Source organism: Artemia sp. Qi Xiang Cuo, chromosome 2 (genome assembly GCF_049724085.1).
Source record: "Artemia sp. Qi Xiang Cuo chromosome 2, ASM4972408v1, whole genome shotgun sequence".
NCBI lineage: Eukaryota > Metazoa > Arthropoda > Branchiopoda > Anostraca > Artemiidae > Artemia > Artemia sp. Qi Xiang Cuo.
This window is the reverse complement of record NC_142795.1, coordinates 54,443,206-54,466,277: the sequence shown is the minus strand read 5'-3', so window position 1 is coordinate 54,466,277 and position 23,072 is coordinate 54,443,206. Positions and strand designations below refer to the sequence as shown.

Here is a 23,072-nt window from a genome sequence, read left to right as displayed (position 1 = left end):
ACTGTCCTGGATACAATATCCATAACAAAATAAACTTTGGAGACATTTTTTGTTGGCTAAGGATGATAAATCCTGGTGTGTGCTTATAAGAAAGCAAGAAATGTTGCAACAATTTCTCTATGATCACACAGTTAATCTCTAGAGTCATCTATCATTAATTCCCTGCAAAGTTGCCCAAAGAGGTGCTGAAAGTATGTAAATAGGGACAACAATAATCAATCACCATCATCTGCAATCTTCAGTAATCCAGTCACTGGTGAATCTGATGATGATGATAGGACAAAGGCAGCTATTTTTAATGCAACTTCTCCATCATTCTTTGTAAATCCTGCTGCTCCTGTGCAATCTATTTCTGTGCTGTTAGCTTCCTTACTGCAAATGTGTTGCTGTTTGATGATTCAGACATTAAAATAATTATACAGAATCTTTCTGTTGACAAAGCCTCTGATATTGATCATCCATGCATTGGCTTCTTGTATAGCCAGTCCTCTTGGTTCTCTATTTAACCTTTTTTTAGATTCTGGTTGCATGGAAAAAGACAGTGATAAATCCTCTTCAGAAGGATGGATTAAGGTCAGAATTCAGGAGCTTCCATCCTTTTTCAAACACTTCCAATTTTTTCTAGGACTATAGAAAAAGTAATTGATGATCAGATCCAAAATTACCTTGAAAGAAAATCCTGTGGCATATAGTGCATCATCATTTCAGGAAAAATAGGTCTTATATCACTTAGTTGATGAAAGTTATCAAACATTTTCAAATAATGGCTGACTTAGCTTGAAAGTTTGATTGTGTTTATGTTGAATTTTGTAAGGCATTTGACAAGGTTTCAATACCTCTAATGTTGAAGAAATTCCAGAATTTTGGAATTGGATAGAGAACTCTGTTTCGGATTACAGATTTCCTAACAGACAGGTCACATAATGATAGGGTTGAAGAGGCCTTACTTAACCAATCTAGTGTTTTGAGTTGAGTACCTAAGGGTAGTTGCTTGGGACCAGTTTTGTTTTTGTATATTTGTAGATGATTTGCCACAGGTAATTCAACATAGCAAAAATCAAAATGTTTGCAGACAATGTAGAGCTTTATAGGGGCATATCTTCCCTAGTTAATGTGACTCTTCTACAGGAAGATTTAAACATTTTGGGTTATTGGTGTTATTTAAAAAAAAAAAAAAGATTTTTTAATAAATACAGTAGGTTACCAGTATTGTATTGGTGATGTAGTGACATGTTCTGTTGATTCAATTAGGGACCTTGATATTAATTTTGATAATCAATTGAGATTTGATGAACATGCATTAGCTGTATTGTGTAAAGCAAAGTACAGTTGGGTTTGTGTCAAAAGAATGTTTAGAAGGTTAACCCTCAAAGCTTTATTTGCTGTATATAGCAATGATGTAACCTATAGTTCAATACTGTGTATATGTGTGGTATCCAACAAGAAAATCTGATTCACAGCTTATTGAAAAAGTGCAAAAATGGACATCAAAATTTGCTCCTTATTTGAAGTATTTGCCTTGGTGGCTGGCATTTACCCCCTGGTGATTACCCCCCCCCCCCCAAAAAAAAAAAAAAAAAAAAAAACCTGCAGAAAATGTCCCTTCATGGAAAATAAGGGTTTCCAAATTTGAGAATTTTATTTGAGTTTTATTTTTTTTAATTTCTGTAGGGGGAAGGAATTTTGGTACTTTTGTATTGTGTGCCACTCACTCAAGTTTATGCTGTGTAAAATTTGAGAACACACTGTTTTTTGTTATTTTCTTTGTTACTTTAGAAATACATTTGGGCTATAAATTTGCATATTAGGGGGGGGGGGGTAAAGTATAGCAAGTCTGCATGCAAAATGTGTTTGATACAATTATTCTGCATGTTAGATAGATAGATAAATAAAAGTAATGTTCTCCTGGAGAGAAGAAAATGGCTAATCCTAGAAAAAAGAAAACTGGTGTGTGTAGTCAGAAAGTCAACCAAACAAGCTTGGCACAAATCAGAAATAAAGTTATAAAGGCAAGCTCTTCAAGCAAAGAAAGTGATGAAGACCTAGTGGCCTTTTTCAGTGAAAACAGCAGCACCAGTGCTGATCTTAAGGATTACAACTTGCAAGGCCCAAGTTCTTCTGACTCTGGCACAGAACTGGAAGTTGACACAGAAGAACCAGAAAGAGATGCCAAATTGACTGTTGGATCCTGGGTTATAGTGAGCTACCAGGACCCCAGTGACACTTGGAAGAACAAAACCCAGAAGCTTTACATTGGGAGAGTAAGTGAAGTGGAGCATGGGAAAATCATGGTCAAATTTGTAAGGAAGACCACCTAACCTTACTTTGCATTCCCAGCCCAGGAGGACAAGGCCATGTTCAGAAAGCTTGACATTATAAAATTTCTCCAGCCCCCAGATTTGACTCATAGAGGAGCTCTTAAGTTCCAGGATGTTGGAATTTGCGAATGAACTAGCTCAGTGTCAAAGATAATTTGTGATTCACTGCATTTGACTTTTTTTTTTCAGTTGTTTTGGAAGAAACTTCTAGTCTTAAACTCTGAAACTCATGTCTTATGGGGACCTTGGCTGAGATTTTGTTAAAGCTCATATATGAGGGGGTGGGAAACATGAATCCTTGGTCCAATATTATTTTACATTTATATCAATGATGCCCCACAATCTGTCATAAATAAAGTGGACCTGTATGCTGGTTATTTGAAAATCATCAGCCCTGCAACAACAGCTGAAGAGCAAGCCTTATTACAAGCTGACCTAGACAGACTCTCATATTGGGCAAAACTCTGGAGATTAGAATTCAACATTAAGAAATGCAGGGCAATTCATTTTGGTGGAAAGAACGTGAGGGGTCAGTATCACATGAGTGGAATAGATGGTTTTGGGCAGATGATTAATTCCTCCCTTGCTGAAATAGACCTGGGCATACTTGTGGATGAAGAACCTATTTTTCAAGACTTTTCTTTTATAACACAAGTACTGTAAAAGGTCATCACAGTATCTTTTATAGAAGGAAGAGGTAGAGGCAGGTACTTCAATATACCTTCCTAGATGATTGTTAAGACTCTAGCCCCATTCCTGACAGTTTTATTCATTCACCTAACTCAACTACTGTCCAACATACACAAAAGCACTGTAGTAAGTTCTCAGTATGATAGTTTGTAATAATATCTATGTATAATTTGTAAAACCTCAGTAGTTTGGGTAGAAAAGTAGTAGATGGCTGTCAGGATTTGATAACTGTTTTTCATTTTGTACTATGTTTTTGGAGGCGTTTGACCAATTTATGAATAAAGTACATTATTATAAAAGATCAGATATTCTAAAAGGTTTATACAAGAGGTTAATTCATATGAAATCAAAACACTAAAACTAAATCAGCCTTTGCAACCTGACATTCTCAGAACATTTTGAAATTTTGTGCTCCTATTTTAATGCATAAAATTAGTTTATTTGCAAAGTTTGAGGTTTCTCTCTCATGTGAGTTCTAAATTTTAAATTATTAAAGTATAAGTAGTATATTTTGTCAACCTTATTATCTTTAAACAAAAAAACCTCATATCCTAATTCAGATATAGACATGAAACATGTTCAAATCATAGTATTAGCATAATAAAATATGTTGTTAATTGGTGTGAGCTTAAAGCACATGGAAAATTTCAGCTTAGCAGCCTGAGAAGTTTTAAGTTATTGCCAAATAAGTACTTGGCATTGCTATCTTTTAGAAATTACTTACAGCTGGTGGCATGTGCCAAGAGTGACAGAAGTGTGTTAACCATTACGGGGGTTGTCTTATATATGGTGAGACAGTTGCAGAAGTACTCTAGACTCTTCTAGATGGGGATCTTTACTTTTAATATTAATAACAGCACTCCTATGTCTAAGGCTTTTATGGCCCACCAATATGTGCCATAAAATCCTTGTTGAATAAAAGAAGATGATTGTTGATGTGCCAAGGTATGCAAGAACAGATTGTTGGACAACCATAGTTGCATTTTTGTCCCCTCTATTCTGAGCCTCGGTTTATTTTTTGATCCAAGCCCTTTCTCATAAGGCCTGCAAAGAAAGGAGAAGAGCAACTATGAGGTCAGGTCTCCTTTCTCCTCCTGAAATTAGCATAAGATTCAATTAAAATATGAAACATGGCTGACAATTATGCAGCCATGAAGGCTACAAGAGTTGAAAACCCATTTTGGAATTTAAGGCTATGAAATACAGTTAAGTTTCAATAAAATGTATGAACATGAATTAGGTTGTTTTTTGGTCAGAGTAAGAGGAAAAAGGTATCAGAAATCTTGTGCTAAAAAAACAGTCAAATTAGTAGAAAGGGAAGATGACTTAGGAGGAAGGCCTGTGGCCTTTTGAACAAAAAATGTGAACTAATGTTGATTATCAGAGCTGCATCAAACGCCTATTGGTTGTTGGATTGAAATTTTTCTATTTTGTGTTTCAGTATCTGAAGAAACATTTAAATGCTTCATTTCAAAAATTTGTAAATTAAGCCAAGTTTTCAAGTTAATTTGCCTAAGACACTAGAATAACTTCTAAGCCGAAGCATCAATGATCCATTTCATGAAATAGACCAACATTACTTGTAATGAAAAAGTAATTTCCTTATAATATGTGTTGAAAATGAAGAGGTATTCAGGGGGTTGTCGTGATTGATTATTGATTGTAGAAACACAAAATTGCAGGAGCATCTAGAATCATCCACTAAAAGTGCAAAATACGCATGTCCTCTAGGGGCAGAATGATATCATTGATAGTCTTAGGAATGTCATTTGGGACATAATTTGAAATAGAGCAAAAATTGAATTTTCTTTTTATATTTGCTAATGAGATCAGTGATGTAACTTTAAAAGAACAGCTTATTCTTTTCGTTCGTTTCTATGACGATCATCAAATAGAAGAAAGCTTCTTTTTGTGTTTTGACACTACGAGTGACTTGACTGGTTTGGTTCTTGCAAAGTAGATGTTACACTGCTTAGACTTTGGATTAGGCTGAAGGCCTCGACCGAGTCCGTGGATTTTGAATTGAAGTTATCATGTATTTTGCGGTAGGTTGTATAGGTTGCATCAAGACATGGCTAATTGTAGACAGAGAAAAGCCAAGACAGATAGTCCAAGTAATTGAGAGGCAAATGTTTAAATGGCTGGAGCACGGGTAAATGGCAGGATTATGCATGACTCTCTTAACAAGTTAATTGGAGTTGGCTTTGATGGAGGCTGTAGCAGGTCTGGTTTTTACAAGGGCACTCAAGCAGAGATATGAAAGCAGTATACACTTGCCATTTACATGCATTGTACTTTCACTGTACTTAATTCAAATAGTGTAGTATACTTGCAGGAACTTATTATTTTTTAATATTTCCCCAAATGAACTGAGATATTTGTTCTTGCTTTGCTGCATAAAAAAAAGCAAAAGCTCCCTCACTTTTCTGACACATTGTGGGTTGAAAGGCATGATAGTATTGGCACTTTTCTGGAGCTTTTCCCTGCTATTGTTGGAGTACTGGAGAGATTGGTCGACACCCAGTCCGATTCAGGTCTAATGGCAAAAGTCAACTTCTTAGTGGTGGCCATTAGTGAGTTCAGCTTCATTTTTCCTCTGATTCTTGTGAAAATGTTGATTCAATTCTCCTTTCAACTTCAATTTCTCTGCAGAGCAAAAATTTAAATCTACTTACCTACTGTGAACATGCCAATCAATGCAGGTTGGTATTAAAAGAGCTAGTGGAAACAGATTCTCCTTGAGGGGTCCATATCCAGATAGTCAAGGGGCATGGGATACCTATTAATCTTTTTTTACACATTATTAGGGAGTAATTGCCTCCCTCCTCTCAAACGACGCCCCTGATCTGCATTGTTCAGGTATTGATCTCTTGATCCACTGCCTTTGGCTGGGAGTGCAATGCCTGGTTAGGGGCAAATCATCTGATGCCTCCCGTGTTTTCCCCCCAGATTTCTACAAATATCCATTTAAAGCTGGGTTGACTATGGCTAAGATTGGAGAATCACGCCATTGACCCCCATTCCAAACCAAATAACCAGCAACACAAGGACTCAAACCCCTTTGCTCAGGATTTCAATTCCAACTGGACACTCCTTCAATTCCTTGCCACTGTTGGCAGCATCCTTATTCATCATGAGCCCTACTCCCTGCCTCTGCACCCCATCCTTCCTGCCTAGGTAAATAAATTCTATATCACCTAATTTCATGTTTCCCACCCCCTCACATATGAGTTTTAACAAAATCTCAGCCAAGGTCCCCATGAGACATGAGTTTCAAAGTTTGAGACTACAAGTTTCTTCCAAAACAACTTCAAAAAAAAAAGAAAGTTAAATGGAGTGAATCACAAATTATTTTTGGCACTGAGCTAGTTAATTGGCAAATTCCAATATCCTGGAACTTCAGAGCTCCTCTATGAGTCAACTCTGGAGGCTGGAGAAATTTTATAATGTCTGACTTTCTGAACATGGCCTTGTCCTCCTGTGCTGGGAATCCAAAGTAAGGTGAGGTGGTCTTCCTTACAAATTCGGCTGTGATTTTCCCATGGTCCACTTCACTTACTCTCGCAGTGTAAAGCTTCTGGCTTTTGTTCTTCTGGGTGTCACTGGGGTCCTGGAAGCTCACTATAACCTAGGATCCAACAGTCAATTTGGCTTCTCTTTCTGGTTCTTCTGTGTCAACTTCCAGTTCTGTGCCAGAGTCAGAACTTTTGCCTCGCAAGTTGTAATCCTCAAGTTCAGCACTGGTGCTGCTGTTTTTGCTGAAATAGGCCACTAGGTCGTCGTCACTTTCTTTGCTTGAAGTGCTTGCATTTATAACTTTGTTTCTGATTTGTGCCAAGCTTGTTTGGTTGACTTTCTGACTACACACACCAGTTTTCGTTTTTCTAGGATTAGCCATTTTCTTCTCTCCAGAAGAACGTGACTGTGTGTTAGATGGAAGATTGACTGGTTTGTCTACTGATATTGAGCACTAGGAATCTGACTCTTCAGATGACTGTTCCCTGGGTGTGCCAGTATCCCTTCCTCTGACACTCTGGCTGGCAGACACTGTTAGCCTTTTTTTTCTGCCACAGCGTGCTTTGTTATTGTTTTCATTTGCCAAACCCAAGGGTTCAGAAACTGAGTTTTTTCAACAGCACTTAGATTTCTTCCTGGTCCTATCTTCCACCTGTCTAGAGCTTCTCCCCACTTCTGTTTGAAAGGAGCCAAAAATGCAACATCAAGTGGCTGTAGAAGATGAGTTGCATTTGTTAACAGGAACTTGAAAAGAATGTCGTTTTCCTCACATAGTCTTACTACTTCTGGGGACAGATGGGATGAGAGGTTGTCACCAATTGGTACTTTCTTCCCAGATAGCCAACAACAGTAGGGCAAAATAATCCTTATGAAGTAATCTTCAAAAGTGATGCTGTCAAACCAAACAGACTTTGATTTATTGTACCTTGCACCAGTTGGACCACCAATGTTCCAGGCATCATACAAATTGATTTCCCTGTAGCACACATAGGGAGAAAGCACTAAAAAAAAGCTCCCTATTCCTCAAAAAATTTCCCCAACCAAAGCTTGATTTACTTTTGCTCTAGCTCTTTTATGTTTGAGGCCATTCTCTCTGACACTTCACTACTGTGTCTTTCTAGAAATTTCTTCACCCACCACATGTCAGGAATATTTTCCTTGAATCTGCCAGATGATTTACCTTGGCAATCTAGGTGATACTTCGCAAAACACCTCAAGTCAAAAGCTGTCATGGGGTAGCCCATCTGTCCACAAGTCACCAAGCTTTTCACAAGTTCTTCCTCTTAAAACTCGTCAATCTCGGGGGTCTTTCTATCTTTTAGATTTTTTATCCCTTTTTTCTTGCGCTATGATGTCTATAGAGGACAATTTTTGGGATGCTAAATTTATCACCAGCTTCTCTATAAGAAATTCCACCATCAACGGTGGCTAGAGCACATTCTAGGACATCCTTGTCCACCTGCTTTCTTCTTACAGTCATGTCCCTTGATTGAGCACTTGGCAACCTGAAAAGGACAGATTTTAGTAAAAAATAAATAAAAAATTGGAAACTTAACTTTTTCCTTTGAAAATTGGTGACAGTCATCCTTAACAATGTAGCTTTTCATCTAGCCAGCTCTGAGCTTTGCTTCACTTGTCCAGTTGTAGCACCAGACAACACTTCCAGGCTTAAAAAAAAAATTAGCCACTCTTGCTTCTTTTTTTTTTGACACAAAAAAAAATCACCAAATTAAACAAAAATGGCACAATTCTATGTAAAAGCAAATGGACTTACTGACAGTAATGTCAGTTTTGCAATATCTTTAAAACTTCTCCAGATATATTGGCCTAAGTAACTTTCCTAGAAAATTATCCCTAGATTGCTGTGTCCTTTGTTAGGTGGTTTTATGGTTATATATATATATATATATATATATATATATATATATATATATATATAAAAAAAAAAAAAAATATATATATATATATATATATATATATATATATATATATATATATATATATATATATATATATATATATATATATATATATATATTTATATATCTTATATATATATATTCACTATTATCAGTAGCACCTCACCTTTGCATATAATGCTTTTTTGTTCAGCTGATGGTTTTGAAATATTTTTTTTTTTTTTTGAATGAATTACTTCAACACTAATTAGACTCATATGTTCATAAGTACTTAAGAGTTTGTAGGGGCAATTGCTTTAATAGTACCTCACATTCTTTATATTTTCTAGTTCAGATTTATTATCAGAATGGCTGCTAAACTTGATATGCCCAGTAGCAGCAAAGCAAGTTCAGACCTACAATCTTTAGTTGAACTTGGTTTGGATATAAGAGTAGCAGATCAGCTGATAGAGATTTTCAAAAGTGAAAAACTCACTTTGGGGGATTTGGATGACAGAGCCATTGATGCTATTAAAGAATTTCCTGTAGATTGTGCCCTTGCTGTCTTGAAACAATTTATGGAATCAAATCTTGAGCATGTTAGCAACAAGTCTGCTTTTTTATGTGGTGTCATGAAAACATACAGACAAAAAGCAAGGTCAGGCCTAGTAAGCTTGGCATCAACCTCTTCTAATGGCTCACGTTCCTTGGCTAGAGGTCCTGATGAAGAGAAGATTGATGTGATTCTAAAAAGAACAGGATTTTGTCTAGATGTTACAACAGGTTTCTATATTTTTATCACTACTTTTGTTTGGAGGGCTGAAATTATTTAGTTATTTTCTTTTTTAAACAGATCTTCATCAAGTTAGCCTTTTTTTTTTTTTTTTTTTTTTTTTTTTTTTTTTTTTTTTTATGGGAAATGATTGATGGGTAGATTCAGTGTTAGTGTGTGTTCGTTTTGGTTCTCATGAAGAATTAGAAGCAAACACATTTATGACGTGCACATCTAGTACCCTTTTTCCTTCTCTAGGATTAGTTTTACTCTGCAATAATGCTCCATATCTGTGCAAATAAGGAAGCGGAGGAGGATTTTAGAATATTGAAGAAGATATTTGCTATGCTTTATTGATTAATGGTTTATTTTTTTTATCCATTAGTTTAGGCTTAAAAATGAATTTTTCTTCAGTATAATTTTTTTTTTCTGTAGTTTTCCCCTTTACTGTCAAGCATCATTCAGTTGCTGACTGACTCACACTCTTAAACATAGTTGAAGTTGTCACAATTTTACCATTGAAGGCAATAGTAATTTATATGATGGATGACAACTATTCGCCCATAGTTAAATAATTTAAGAAATATAGATCAATAGCCAAATAACAACTAACTGAGCCATTCAGAAATAAATCTGACCAAGTCCAATTTTTACATCTTTTGAATTTTGTTGACTGGTCTCTTGATCAGCTCTTTAATTTAAACGCACACACACATTGATGAATTCTTTGAACCCAAGAATTAATTTCAAAATGCATCAAATTATTCTGTCATTGAAAACTACTTAGATCTTTCTAGAAACCATTTGACTGGCTTAGTTTTAAAATACATTTAAGAAAATTCTTCATTACCTTAAATTTACCTTAAATCACAGCTTGGAATCAATTATGGATTTTGATCCTTGATCCTACAAATACACCATTCAAAAATTCTGATCTTTTGTTCTTGTCAAATAGCTTGTGTATTTATATCAAAATCAGCAGTAAATCTTCTTTCTAAATTTCTCAGTTGTTTATTTTTTTGACCAGGTCTAGAGAAGCTTCTTGAATTGTGCATTGCAGCTTTTTAATCTGTGTTTTTTAAAGCTTTCAAATCATAAGTTAGACTAAATATGCACTCTGTGGGTTTTGTTGGAGGTAAAATATTTTTTTTTATTTTTTTATTTTATCACGGTTGAGTCTTGTTTGATAGTTTGAAATTCCTTGAAAAACAGATTAATAAATTGTCAAAAAATTATGACTGTCCAGGAACTGAAACTATTGTTCAGATAGTTCTAGGATGCACCCCTTCAAACTGTACAAAGGTTTGCCCCTTCTTAGTTGATTTTGTTTTCTCTTTATTCATCCCTTTTCTCTGTGCCTTCTAGTTATTTTTGAGCAAATGTATATGCACAAAAAAAGGACACTATTAAGTGGGAATGATTATTGAAAAAAAGGTTTTAACAGAAAAGAAAATAAAGTATTTCTTCAGTAAGTTTGCTCCTGTTTTTCTTCACTTTTTTAGTCTAGAGACTTTTAACAACCTTTGCCTAGTCAGTTTTTCTGGACAATTGGCATCACTTTTTGTGTGGAAGGTGACAAAACGGTGGAGGATGACATGTCAGGGGATAAGCTGTTGGAAACAAAAAGGAGTCCAATTTAAGCTCCAGTTGTTTGTTTTCTAAAGAAGCTCTAAAGTGAAATTTTCCATTTGCGAAATTTTAGTTTTTTGGCATCCTCAGTTTCCTGGTAATAATCATAATGATATTGAAAGGTTACCCTGCATGCCCTTAAAAATTGGATATATATATATATATATATATATATATATATATATATATATATATATATATATATATATATATATAATGCTCTTAAGTTTTTCCTATTGTATGTAGACCAACCTGATGAATGAACCTCTCATTAAACTAATAATGTAATTGTGGGTCTAATTGAAAAATAAGTTGAGAAATTTCAGGACAGAGAAAGTATGGTGGACCTCCACCAAATTGGGAAGGACCTCCTCCTGGACCAGGCTGTGAAGTTTTTGTTGGGAAGATTCCAAAGGACATGTACGAGGATGAGATCATACCTTTGTTTGAACAATGTGGCTCAATTTGGGACTTGAGATTGATGATGGACCCATTAACAGGGATGAATAGAGGATATGCATTTGTTACATTTACTGATAGAGATGGTGCACAAGAGGCTGTTAGGAAAGTATGTTGTTCTTTTTTTTCAATTATATTTTCCAAAATTACCTTCAACCAATTTGATGATCTGTTACCAACTTAGATTTGTGCTTCAACTATAGATCTTAATCTCATTTTGAACTTTATTATTGGTTAGCATTATTGATTACCATTTTTTTTTCGAATAGTAGTTTTAGAGGATACTACTGCAACCTGTGGCGATCTACAGTTTTCCACCAAGAGAAATAAAGTGGAAGCATTGGCATTGGCAGTGTTTATATGGGTGACTAAACTTGCCTAATGCATGAACAGCATGCTATGAAGTTCTGATATATAGGATCTGCAAGAAACGGAGATGTGCATTACCTGCTAAAAACTTGTGATAGAGCAGGATCTCAGTCAGCTTATTTTTAAAGCTGTTTATTCAAGGTCAAAGAACCTAATTGAACCCTTTGCTTGCAAGCCACATACTTCCTATCCCTGATGTATTGTATGGAAAAATAAGAGACAATGGTTGAGCCAAAGTCAACGATAGAAAACAGGGAGCAGCTTTTTTTTTTAATTCCAATATTCACGGCGCCAGGTACTTCAAAGTATCTGATATGCCGCTATTCATTTACCTCTTTCAATGGCCTCGAGGTTTTAAATCTCTATTGAACCTTCTTTTGAAGGTGTCAACAGAGGGATTTGCAGGGATAATATCCCCAGGAAGATCGTTCCAGATAGAAGTGCAACGCCGGATGAAGCTGTTCCTCAAGTACTCGGTTTTCGGCGTATCCTCCTTTAGATAATTGGACCGAGCTGTGTGGCTTCGTGTCTGCCTTGTCGGCTGGACAAAGGGGGGCACAATTCGAGAGAGCTCGTCTGAGGGAGGCGAGTTCATGTACTTGTAGAAAACAGCCATCGACGCTACATCAAACCTTTCATTTAGAGGCTGGAGCAATTCTTGTGTAGAGGCGCAGCCCGCCCTATTTGCCCTATTCTGGATCTTCTGAAGTGGTGCCAACAGCGTTTTCGGAGCACCAGCATATAGCGGACATCAATATTCAGCTATGGGTCTGACGCAAGACTTGTAGAGTGGGATGATTGAGCTTCACGGAAGAAGGTTTTTGAAGTGAATAATAACTCCCGGTTTTCTTGCACAGGAAGTTCTCAGCCGATCAAGGTGGTTTCTCCAAGAGAGACCAGTGAAGAAATGAATCCCCAATAGACGAAGCTCGTCGACTCTTTTTATAGCTTCATTTTTTAAGATGAAACTGGGGTGTTCACGTGGCACCTTTGATCGGGTAATTAGAAGCTTTTTTGTTTTCGATGCATTGAAGTTGATCATCCATGCATCAGACCACTTTTCAATTTTCAAAAGATCCATCTGTAGGGAAAGAGAGGCTTGTGTTGGGTCTTTGTGTTTAGGGACGGCTGAGTGTGTCGTGGTATCGTCGGCAAAGTGATGCAGAGGGTTTGCGAGGTTGTCTCCCATGTCGTTTATGTAGATACGGAAGAGCGTAGGTCCCAAGAGACTGCCCTGGGGTACCCCTGCTTTCACTGGATATTCGCGGGAAATAAACCCGTCAAGAACAACCCGCAGTGAACGATCGGAAAGAAAGCTCTCAATCACTTTTAACAGACATCCACGAACACCATACACATAGAGTTTCTTTAGCAGGCCACGGTGCCATACCCTGTCAAAAGCTTTCGCAATGTCGAAGGATAGTAGCCTGATATCGTATCCCATTGCCAGTAGTTCTATCCACTCCTGATAATGGGCCATTGGTCAGTCTAATCTTGAGCCTTTCCGGCGGAATCCATATTGGCGATCACCTAGAAGGTCATGTGATTCCAGATACTGTTGAAGCGTTTCATTGGGGACGCTCTCGTAGACTTTGCCAACACAGGAGAGAAGGCTAGTAGGCCGGTAGGAGCCCACGCTCGTTGGATCGCCTTCTGGCTTTAGAGTAGGTATAACACGGGCGGACTTCCATGTTCGTGGGAAGGTTACGGAGCAAAAGCACAGCCGGAAAAGCAATGACAAGGGTCCAGCTAGTTCGGCACTGCAGGACTTGAGGACATTTGGTATGTTGTCAGGACCCGTGGCTTTGGTCACATCCAGATGTTGCAGAATGCGAAGGATTTTTTTTTGTAAAAAAAAGCTTGCAAGTAGGCCTTATAAACTTTTTACCTGAAAGTTGTCAGGAAAGTCTCATAACTTCCCAGGAGTTCATTTGTATATTTCTCAACACAAGTTGTGTATAGCAAGCTGAATTTTATCTCCTAATCAAAATGAGTTAAATTAAAGTATTAAAATACCTTTACTGTTTTGAATGGGTGAAAATGACCCTCTTTATAAGCTATCCTTAAGTTTTAAAAGTAAAACAACATTATACATTGACTTTTCTGTAAAAGTGGCTTAAAGCTGAAAAATGTGTAACTCCACAATGACGCGTTTTTATCTTTATTGAAATATGTTAAATATACTCTATGAAAGCTCTCAGTAGTGATTTATACAGTATCTCCTTTTACACTTAAAAAAAATGTCTTTTGAAACCTTCACTTGTACTTCATTATTCTTGGGTTTGAAAAGTAAATTTGTCTTGCAGTTTTTTTTTTTTTTTTTTTTTTTTCCACTTCCATAGGTGCACACAAGCCTGGCCCTTGTAAGGGTAGGGGCTAAAATCGCCGAGATTGGGTCACCCTGCAAATTTCTCTTGTGCAATCAAAGAACTTTAAGGAAAGATCATGAAGTATCAATTTCGCGCTCCTAGAATAGAAAAACTTCAATATAAGATTTGAAAGATGTTTATTCTGAAATTGCATATGAAAATTCTTTGAATTTGTGATCTGTCTCATTTTGTGTTTAGGCAACAATTTGTTTTTCTAGTCTGAATTCTCCCATCCCTTCCTGCATGTAGGTAATTGCTTTATTTTATCTCTTCGACAATGCTTGTTTTGAATCAAATTTTTATGGTTATCAATCCATTGAATAATGTTGTTGTTTTTTATTAAAAAAAAAATGTTTTTAGCTTGACGAGTATGAAGTAAAACCTGGGAAGACTCTGAAAGTGAACGTAAGCATACCCAACCTAAAACTTTTCGTTGGTAACATACCAAAGTCAAAAGGAAAACAAGAAATCAAAGAAGAATTTTCAAAGTACACAAGTAAGCTATTCTACTTCATTTTTTTTGTCAGTTATGTTTCTTCTTTTTTGTAAGCTTTGCCACAGCATGTTTGGTAGAGTATTGGAAGGTGTTTTCAACGGAATTTTTATTTTATTTATTCCAACTAACATTAATTTCATATGTAAAAGAAACATAAAACAAAATAGTGCTACTACAAAGGTTTCTTTGATTAAGAGTGTCCCAGGGTAGTGGTATGTAAATGAGGCACAGGATCGGTATCGCTGCTTATCGCATGAGATTAGCTCAGTCTTCCATTAGAACTTATTTAGTTTTTGTAATAATAATAATAAAAAAAAACGGGCACCCTGCCGTGTTAATTTTGTCACTGGCTCAGTTCATTGTCATAAAAAACAGCATTAAATCATTTCAGTTGTGTCATTTTTTTCTTCAGCACACACTTTATGATGGAAAAAGGAGTTAGCAAACAAAAGCATTGCTTTCTTTTGGTATTCTGTAGAACATCTCTAAACCATTATTTGGTGAGATATAACTGAAGATCCTGGCGAGTGCCATTGGCAGATTTTTGCCCTTGCTCCTCTCCTGATTCAGAGATAAACCATTGCTTCTCCCCTGTAGCTTTCCATATGGAAAATTTATCCTAACCTGAAATACAAAAAATGTCGTTGTACATTAACAATTCTTAGATATGTTACATGGTTGATTCTACTAAAAGTGGATGCAGTTAAATTTATAAAAGCGGCACAAAGCAAATATATCACTACTCGATTGCGTTGATATTGTTGCTGATGCTGTAAAAGAAACTCTGGCAGTGACATATTCAGCAATGCTCTTCGTCTCTGCCACATGTCTCCTATTTAACCTGGAAAAACGAAAAAAGTGACAAAGTAAGATGTTGCTTTGTACTTTCTAGTCTTCTACAAAACAATGAAAGATTTGAATCAGCTTTCCAATAGCTATTTGTTGTAATAATTTACCAGAGAAAGCGCAGAACGCGAAACAAGCATTAGTAAAAGCAGAATCACGGTTAAAATAACATTTTTTTCATACAGTTTTGAAGCTTTCCAAATGATTCCTTTTATTAGCATTACAATTCATATACCAATGAATTGGTGGGAGGGGGAAAAGAAGAATTTATCTTCTGATTCTCATCCAGGACCCCACCTCCAAGCCAATAAAAAAATAGTTTGAATGACAACATGACATTTTGGTCTTACACTTTTTAAAGTTTGGCTCTTCCTCCCTTTCTTTTTGTTTTATTTTCAATAAATGCACCTTTCAACCATCTGTCAAGTGACAGTTATAATTATAGTTTGTTGTAGTTATAGTTTACTAATTTTTATAGCCGGTCTTTCTGATGTGATTATCTACAGTGCTCCAGACGACAAAAGAAAAAATCGAGGTTTCTGTTTTTTGGAGTATGATTCTCACAAATCTGCTTCTGTTGCCAAAAGAAGGTTAAGCACTGGACGATTTAAAGCATGGAATTGTGACATCATTGTTGACTGGGCAGACCCCCAAGAAGAACCAGATACAGAGACTATGTCCAAGGTAAGGTTATAATGGTCCTTGACTTTTTTTACAACTTTTTTTTTACCTACTATGTATTTCGAAAAATACCTTTTTTGGTATTTTTAATTAAAAATACCTTTTTTAGTATTTTCATTTGTAAAAATTGTCCCCCTCCCCTAAATTTCGAAAAGTAAATATTATGCCCTCCTCAACATTTGCGTGAATTGCTGTAACTGTACAGGGCTTATCTAACAATTTTTGTTCTTTTTTTTTCTTTTCCTTTTTTTTACCATTTTTTTTTTGTTTAGTAATCAATCGACCTTTTTCATAATTAATAAAGGAACAAAATATATTGGAATAAGCAAGGTAAAACTCAAAACCCAGAAAAATTACCCCTACTCTTTATGCTAAAATTTTGTGAAAACAATGCGAAGTTTTAAATGTGTATATTTTTTTTTTTTTTTTTTTTTTTTATCAAAATGTTTCGAGAAGGAATGTGCACAGTGTATTAGTAGTAGCGTTTTAAGTTAGACGTAAACGATAAAATTTTTTATTGAAATTTTTTAGAGGCAATTTGTTAATAAGATAATTAAAATATATCCAGTATAATATATATAATATAGATAATAGCTATATATATATATATATATATATATATATATATATATATATATATATATATATATATATATATATATAATATAGATAATAGCTATATCCAGTACATTGAAGTATATTTTTAGTAAAAAGAAAGCCAAACTTTAGGTTGAAAATAGGATTTGAAGTGGGTAGTTTTTTAGCCCATATTTTGTGTAATTTCTATTCTTTGTAACATTTAGCCTTGCTCTGTGCCTTCTTGTGAGAGAACTATTGTTATATTTAATGTATTTCCGCATTAAATATGTAAGTAGATAATATATTGTAGAATAACGTGTTTGGAAATGCGTTGCATGTCAGAGTGGGAGCCTTATTGAAAGCGATAGCTCTTTGTTATACTTTTTGATACTTTTCTGAATGGCATCTCATTATTTTCAAGAGAATATTTGTAAATGAAGGTGAAATACAGCTTGTTAAGAGAATGTTGACAGGTAAAAAAAAAAAAAAAAAAAAAAAAAAAAAAAAAAAAAGTTAAAACAGGGCCCCAAAATGGAAAAACCATGAACGAATTTGCAATCCAGTTGCCTAGATCTAAGATACTGAATGAAAGATACAGTAAATCAGGGGATCTTGAAAAAAATAAAAGAAGATAAAGTAAAGAAGTACCAGAGATTAGCCGGAGATCATTCTCTATGTGTGAGAGGGGGAGCGGGGGGGTACGAGGAAGCTCATTCTTGATATGTGTGTGTGTAGGGGTTGGGGTGACTGAAGGCACAATAAATATGTTTTTTTTTTATATATATAAAAGGTTCTTCAGACCAATCAGAAAAGTGAATAATTTATGTCCTGACCTCCTTTGACTTGAAGGAATTTCGACTCAAATGCCTATGCCTTGCTAGGGCCTCGCGTTTCAGTCCTTTATTTCTTGTACGAATTTTCTTTTAGTCTTTTCTTTATTTCTTTTCTAATTCTTTCATATAATTTCTCCACCACCTCTCCATTTCTAATCATTTCTTTTAGTTTTTTTTTTTTTTGAAAAACTGAACGTTTGTGGTTTACAGGAGGTTTTGCCTGTATGAACTTAAATTGTCAAAATTTGTCAAAAAATATTTTTGTTTTGACTTTTTAACACTGAAAAAGATAAATCTTTTGGCTTTAATACCAAATGTTTGTAATTTGTTTACACGTATTTTTAGCTACTTAAGAGAAATTTACGGAAGGGAGATTTGTTGGGGAGTCTTCAATGATTTCTTAGATCATACTGTCTTTCGATTATATTTAAAATGAAATGAATTTATATAAATAACGGATACCACTTTTAATTAAAGCAGCGAAAAAAAAAATCTATATGCTAGAGAAGCCTTGACATTTCGGTTTTACTCTCGGAAGACTTTACCAACGGAAAAAAAAAGGAAACATTAGATTAAGCAGCTAAAGATACAAGAAAAACATAAAAAGGTGAATAAACGCTATAGAACAAAAACGAGAATACGGAAGAAACTCACATCTGAAAAATCAAAGTTGTTGTTTAGTACAAGTTCTGACCAAAATCCAGTAGGATGATGAAAAATCTACTCAGAGCAAACAAACGTGTAGGTCCAAGAGACTGAACATTATCTTTTGTTATAACATTATCTTTTGTTATAAAGACAAAGATATGACTAAATCGGAAGACAATAATTCGACCTCTTTTTTATGGCAATATCTGTGCGTTTTGTTTGACATCTTTATTGAATTTCTCTTCATTTGAAATTTAGTATCGGTTCTTTTTTTTCCGATGTTTATATTATGTATTAATAAAGTGATAGCTGTAGTTAAATACAGCAGAAAATGTAAATAAGTTTCGATTTTCTTTTTTGTCGTACTTTGAGATGGATAAGATATATGTATTCATAAGTGCAATTATACGCAAGACGCTAGTCTCAACGAAGGCTCTGTGGCCTCCACAAGGGAGGGGGGATAAATGTAAATATTTTAACTCAAAAAAGGAAAAAGCCGAAAAAAAGCAGCCCAAGGAAAAGAAAAAAACGTGCGTGACAAATGGCACAAAAGAACATATGTGGTGAGTAACATAAGATAAACAAGAGAAAATAGAAACAAAATCAGCAAAACAACAAGAACATCCAAAGAAGGCAAATTATTATCATTAGGAGTATATTAGGAGAAAGGTTTAGGACGTCATTGCCGGAAGCAAATTACAGGTCTCTTTGCCGCAATGAATGTCGTTTATATAGACCAATACTAGCAGTAGCCCTAGGATTGACCCCCGAGGGAATCCATAGTCAGTTCCAATGGCATGGCTCGTAATAAATCCCTAAAGTCCCTCTTTTTGGCTGAAGTTCCTTTTTATGCTGAAAGTCCCTTGCTTCCCCCAAAAGTCCCTAAAATTCCCTATTTGGGAGCATGGTATATTTGAAAACTGAAGCTTGATATATTTCAAAGACCTTCATTACATAATATAGTTTCTCCACAAATCTGGTTTTACCGGTTTGTTGGTTACGCCGTCACAGTTTAGAAAGAAGCAACAAAACAGTGGGAGCTTTGTCTGTGGCCAAAGTGTCTATTAACTTTTGTAAACATAGGCAGCTAGTAACTGCACAAATTTGGCCTATATGGTGCGTGGGATAAATGGGGCACATTGTGGTACCGTTAAAGAATCGAAAGTAACATTGGCTTATAGGGTGGGGGGATGGATTCGTCATATTGCGGCAACGTTCAAGGATAGATAATTTCCTGTAGCTTCATTAAATGAACCATACCAGCATGAATAATGTTCAAATTGACTTGTATTCCAGTGGTAAAAATTCTATATTTTTTTCCTCTAAGGTTAGCTAATCAACCAATGCCAGGTTGAGTGAGAAGAGGAGAGTATCACAGGTGGAATAATCAGATGGCAAAAAACTTGTACTCAGCGTTTCTTCTGCTTTGTTTAAACCTACTTGTCTTTCAGGTCTCCCAAGTGTGTTTTGGGAAGACAATGGGCAACTGTATATTTTATTGCTCCTGGTGAACTAAAGAAGACACGAGTGGTAAAAAGATAACGGATTGTGTAGTATTTGTGATGAGTTTTCTTTTCAATGCAAAATGTGTAGTATAAATCTTAGCTGTCGCAAAGGCTTTTATATCTTAAATCAGCTTGATTCGTCGGACGAGCACAAAAAGCAGGTGGCGATCCATCTCAATCCGTAACCGTTACGGTTGTGGGGATCCCCTAGGCAACAGTCCCAATCAGAAGAGCCATCAGCTGGTAATGGAAGTAAAACTCCTGAGATGTTTTGTGACAGAGATGCTGCGTACAAAGTAGAATTCAGCTGGGTATTCAAGTCCTTGAAAGCGTCATGTCTGCCTGTTCGTGTGATAGAATCGTTGATCTCTTTGAATGCATGTACCCCGATAAGCTACCGTCTGGGATGTCGATGAGTGAGAAGAAAACTGCGTACTTGATAAATGCTGCAACTAGTATTATGTGCTCAGGAACTCGCGTTGGCAGAAAGACAAGGGTGCTGTCAAAGGGCGCAAATGCATTTCGAGGCAACTGCTGAACACTTGATCAAAAAGTGCCCCATCTCTTCTAATAATCTTCTCCAAGCGCTTTTTCCTGAATCCCACGGAAAGGGAAAGAGCTAGAAGTCTATGAGATACAGTTGTGCTTGCTGGAGAGATCCCAGTAGGAGTAAGTATTGACGATGTTAGAAGTGAGTGGATATTGATGCAAGTCGAAAACTCAGTAGAACCAACCCCATCACGTGTCAACCATTGCTGGTATCAAATCTTCTCTATGACGGATGCTTTTGTTGGGCAGAAGTATACGCTTTTGTCGAAGCTTGTAAAAGCTGCGCTGACATTATCGCACGGTAGTGCTGATGTAGAGAGGGTTTTTTTTTGCTCTTAGAAAGACTTCTTTCGTCAGACAGAGCCTCCATGTCAGAAAGAAGCCTGAATGTAAAGCTGTTTGTGATTGACGAGTTGAACGCATATGCTTTCTGAAAAGCTTTCTGATCAAGCGTTTCAGTTCTGGACCGATGGCGCCATCTATCGTCGAAAATTTAATCGCATACCAAGTGGCGCTATCTGTCGTCGATAATTTAATCGCATACCAACTATACAAACCTAGCGAAGATGTCGCACCCGTTCAGCGCAAATCTAAAGCGAAGCGGAGACGGCGTGGGAAACGCGCAGGCAGGAGAGTCCAAGCACGTAGAGAGCGCTGTGTACTTCAAGGTGGTGACCACTGTATTCCAGTGATATCCATAGTTCGGAATAACAACAGAATCAAAAGGTCAAGAAATAACCGATATTTGACACGTGTAGTAACTACAGGTTATTCAGCACCTATGCGAACCCTGAGACCTTACTCTCCTGATAATCCTGTGGACCACCTCCCCTCGAATAGTTCCCCTCCCTTTCTAAAACCTGTAACGCTGAATAACAAGACATATCTTCCAAACCTGATTCTTTGCAACGCCCGGTCCCTAACCAACAAGGTTGATGAATTAGAACTTGTCTTGCGCATAAACTTAGCACCATTAGCAGTAATTACTGAATGCTGGGATATGACAACCGAAACGGGTGCAATCAAAGGATATCTGAACTTTCTGAATACTAGACGCGATAGAGAGGACAACCGACGTGGAGGTGGCGTAGGAATCTATTGCCACGAAGACCTAACGTGTAAATAACTTAGTATTCCCCAGATTCGTGCCACGAGACAATCTGACTCTGGTGCAAGCCAAAGGGGCTACCAAGGACTTACTCATGCATCATAATAGCAGCAATATACTATCGAGAAGGTGCGCGTAATAGGCGAGAATTAGTGACGTATCTGCAATATCAAGTTGACAGTTTTCGGAAACGGTACAGCAATCCAATATTTATCATAGCAGGAGACTTCACCTTAACCGACAAAAAATGGATTTCACGTGTGCTGGACCTTAAACAAGTTGTCGATGTTCCCACTCATGAGAGTGGAAGCATACTGGACCTCATACTGACAAATCTCGAAGCGTACTATGAACCGCCATTTTCCTTAGGACAACTTGCAAAATCTGATCACAATATTTTATGCTGGAAGTCGAAGAACAGAAACCGTATACCTAAACCGAAAAAGACTAGAATACTGTACAGACCACTGAGTGAAAGCTTCATTCAAGCCTTTGGCAGATGGATTGCGAACTTCAATTTTGCTGCAATCTGTGCTATAACTGCCATCGATGAAAAGGTCGAGACACTATATTCGACTCTGCAACAAAAATGCAGCGAATTGTTTCCTGTCAAAATGCGCTTGGTCTGTGAAACAGATAAGCAGTGGCTAAACTCAGAGCTCAAAATAATGATCAAAAAACGATGCAATCTCCATGCCGTGGTAGAAGTATCGGAGGGGAACAAGTTTAGAAACAAAGTTGTTTCAGCCCTCCGCGTATCTAGGAAAAGGTATATACGGGAAAAATAGCTCCACTCTTCAAGTCAGATTCCCACAAGTGGCACGATGCGGTAAAAAGGCTTACTGGAAAACAGAAAGGGACTGAAGTACGAATCAGCAACATAGACGGGAGTTTAATCAGAGCCTCGGATGTTAACGAGTTTTTTACACAAATTTGCACTTCTTACCCCACCATAAGTGACGAACAGATGAGCAATATCATCAACAGTTGTAGTGCCGATGATATTGTAGAAGTGTCCGAAAGATCAGTCTTCCGTGAAATCGAACGACTACGTAACAACTGTGCCACATATCCGTGAACTCCCTGTGAAGCTACTGAAAGAGTACTCACCTTTTCAAGCCAAACCCATGGCATCAATCATAAATCAGGGTTTCTCAGAACAATATTTCCCAAAATTGTGGAAAGCTGCCTATGTGCGGGTCATTCTGAAAGTAAAGGCATCCCAGTCCTACGATTAGCTGAGACCTATATCCACAACTCCCAACTTGGCTATAGTGGCCAAAGGTTTTATCCACCGTGCCCCATTACAGCAGATTGCACCCTCAATAGACACTTACCAATATGGCTGTATACGAGGCAGTAGCACGGCAATATACCTAGTGCGGATGTACCATTTGATAGTTGAGTGGCTGGACAGCCCAAACTGTGTTATTGATTTACTTTTGGCAGGCTACAGAAAAGCATTCGACCTTATAGATCACCTCATTGCACTGACAAATCTAAAAGAGATGGGAGCTGGAAAAAACTTGCTGCTATTAGTGAGAGATTTTCTACGAGGGCGACGGCAATCGGTATATCCGTTATTTGCCGATGTTATCCGCTCTGGGTGGACCGAACTTACTTGTGGCTGTCCCTAAGGAACGAAACTAGCTGCCCTTTTATTCCTTGCAGTCATCAATAAAATCCTTGCAGAATTTGAGGAGCGTTTCAAGTTCGTTGACGACTTGTCTTCGCTTCTCAAATACATAGTAGAAAACGCAGTAGCAAAGCAGCAGTTTGAACCAACACTTCTTTCGGACTTCGTTAA

General features: G+C 36.7%; 1 protein-coding gene across 2 annotated transcripts in view; it reads left to right on the top strand.

Annotated features, from left to right (window-relative positions):
- The window catches only part of LOC148955376 (heterogeneous nuclear ribonucleoprotein Q-like), a 51,318-nt gene that overhangs the window by 7,333 nt on the left and 20,913 nt on the right, over positions 1-23,072 (top strand). For both annotated transcript variants that reach the window (XM_089101856.1, XM_089101864.1), the window contains exons 2-5: positions 8,773-9,205; positions 11,150-11,391; positions 14,381-14,516; positions 15,841-16,046. In XM_089101856.1, the coding sequence (XP_088957982.1) occupies positions 8,791-9,205; positions 11,150-11,391; positions 14,381-14,516; positions 15,841-16,046 (999 nt within the window). In that variant the 5' untranslated portion in view covers positions 8,773-8,790. The remainder of the gene's footprint in view (positions 1-8,772; positions 9,206-11,149; positions 11,392-14,380; positions 14,517-15,840; positions 16,047-23,072) is intronic.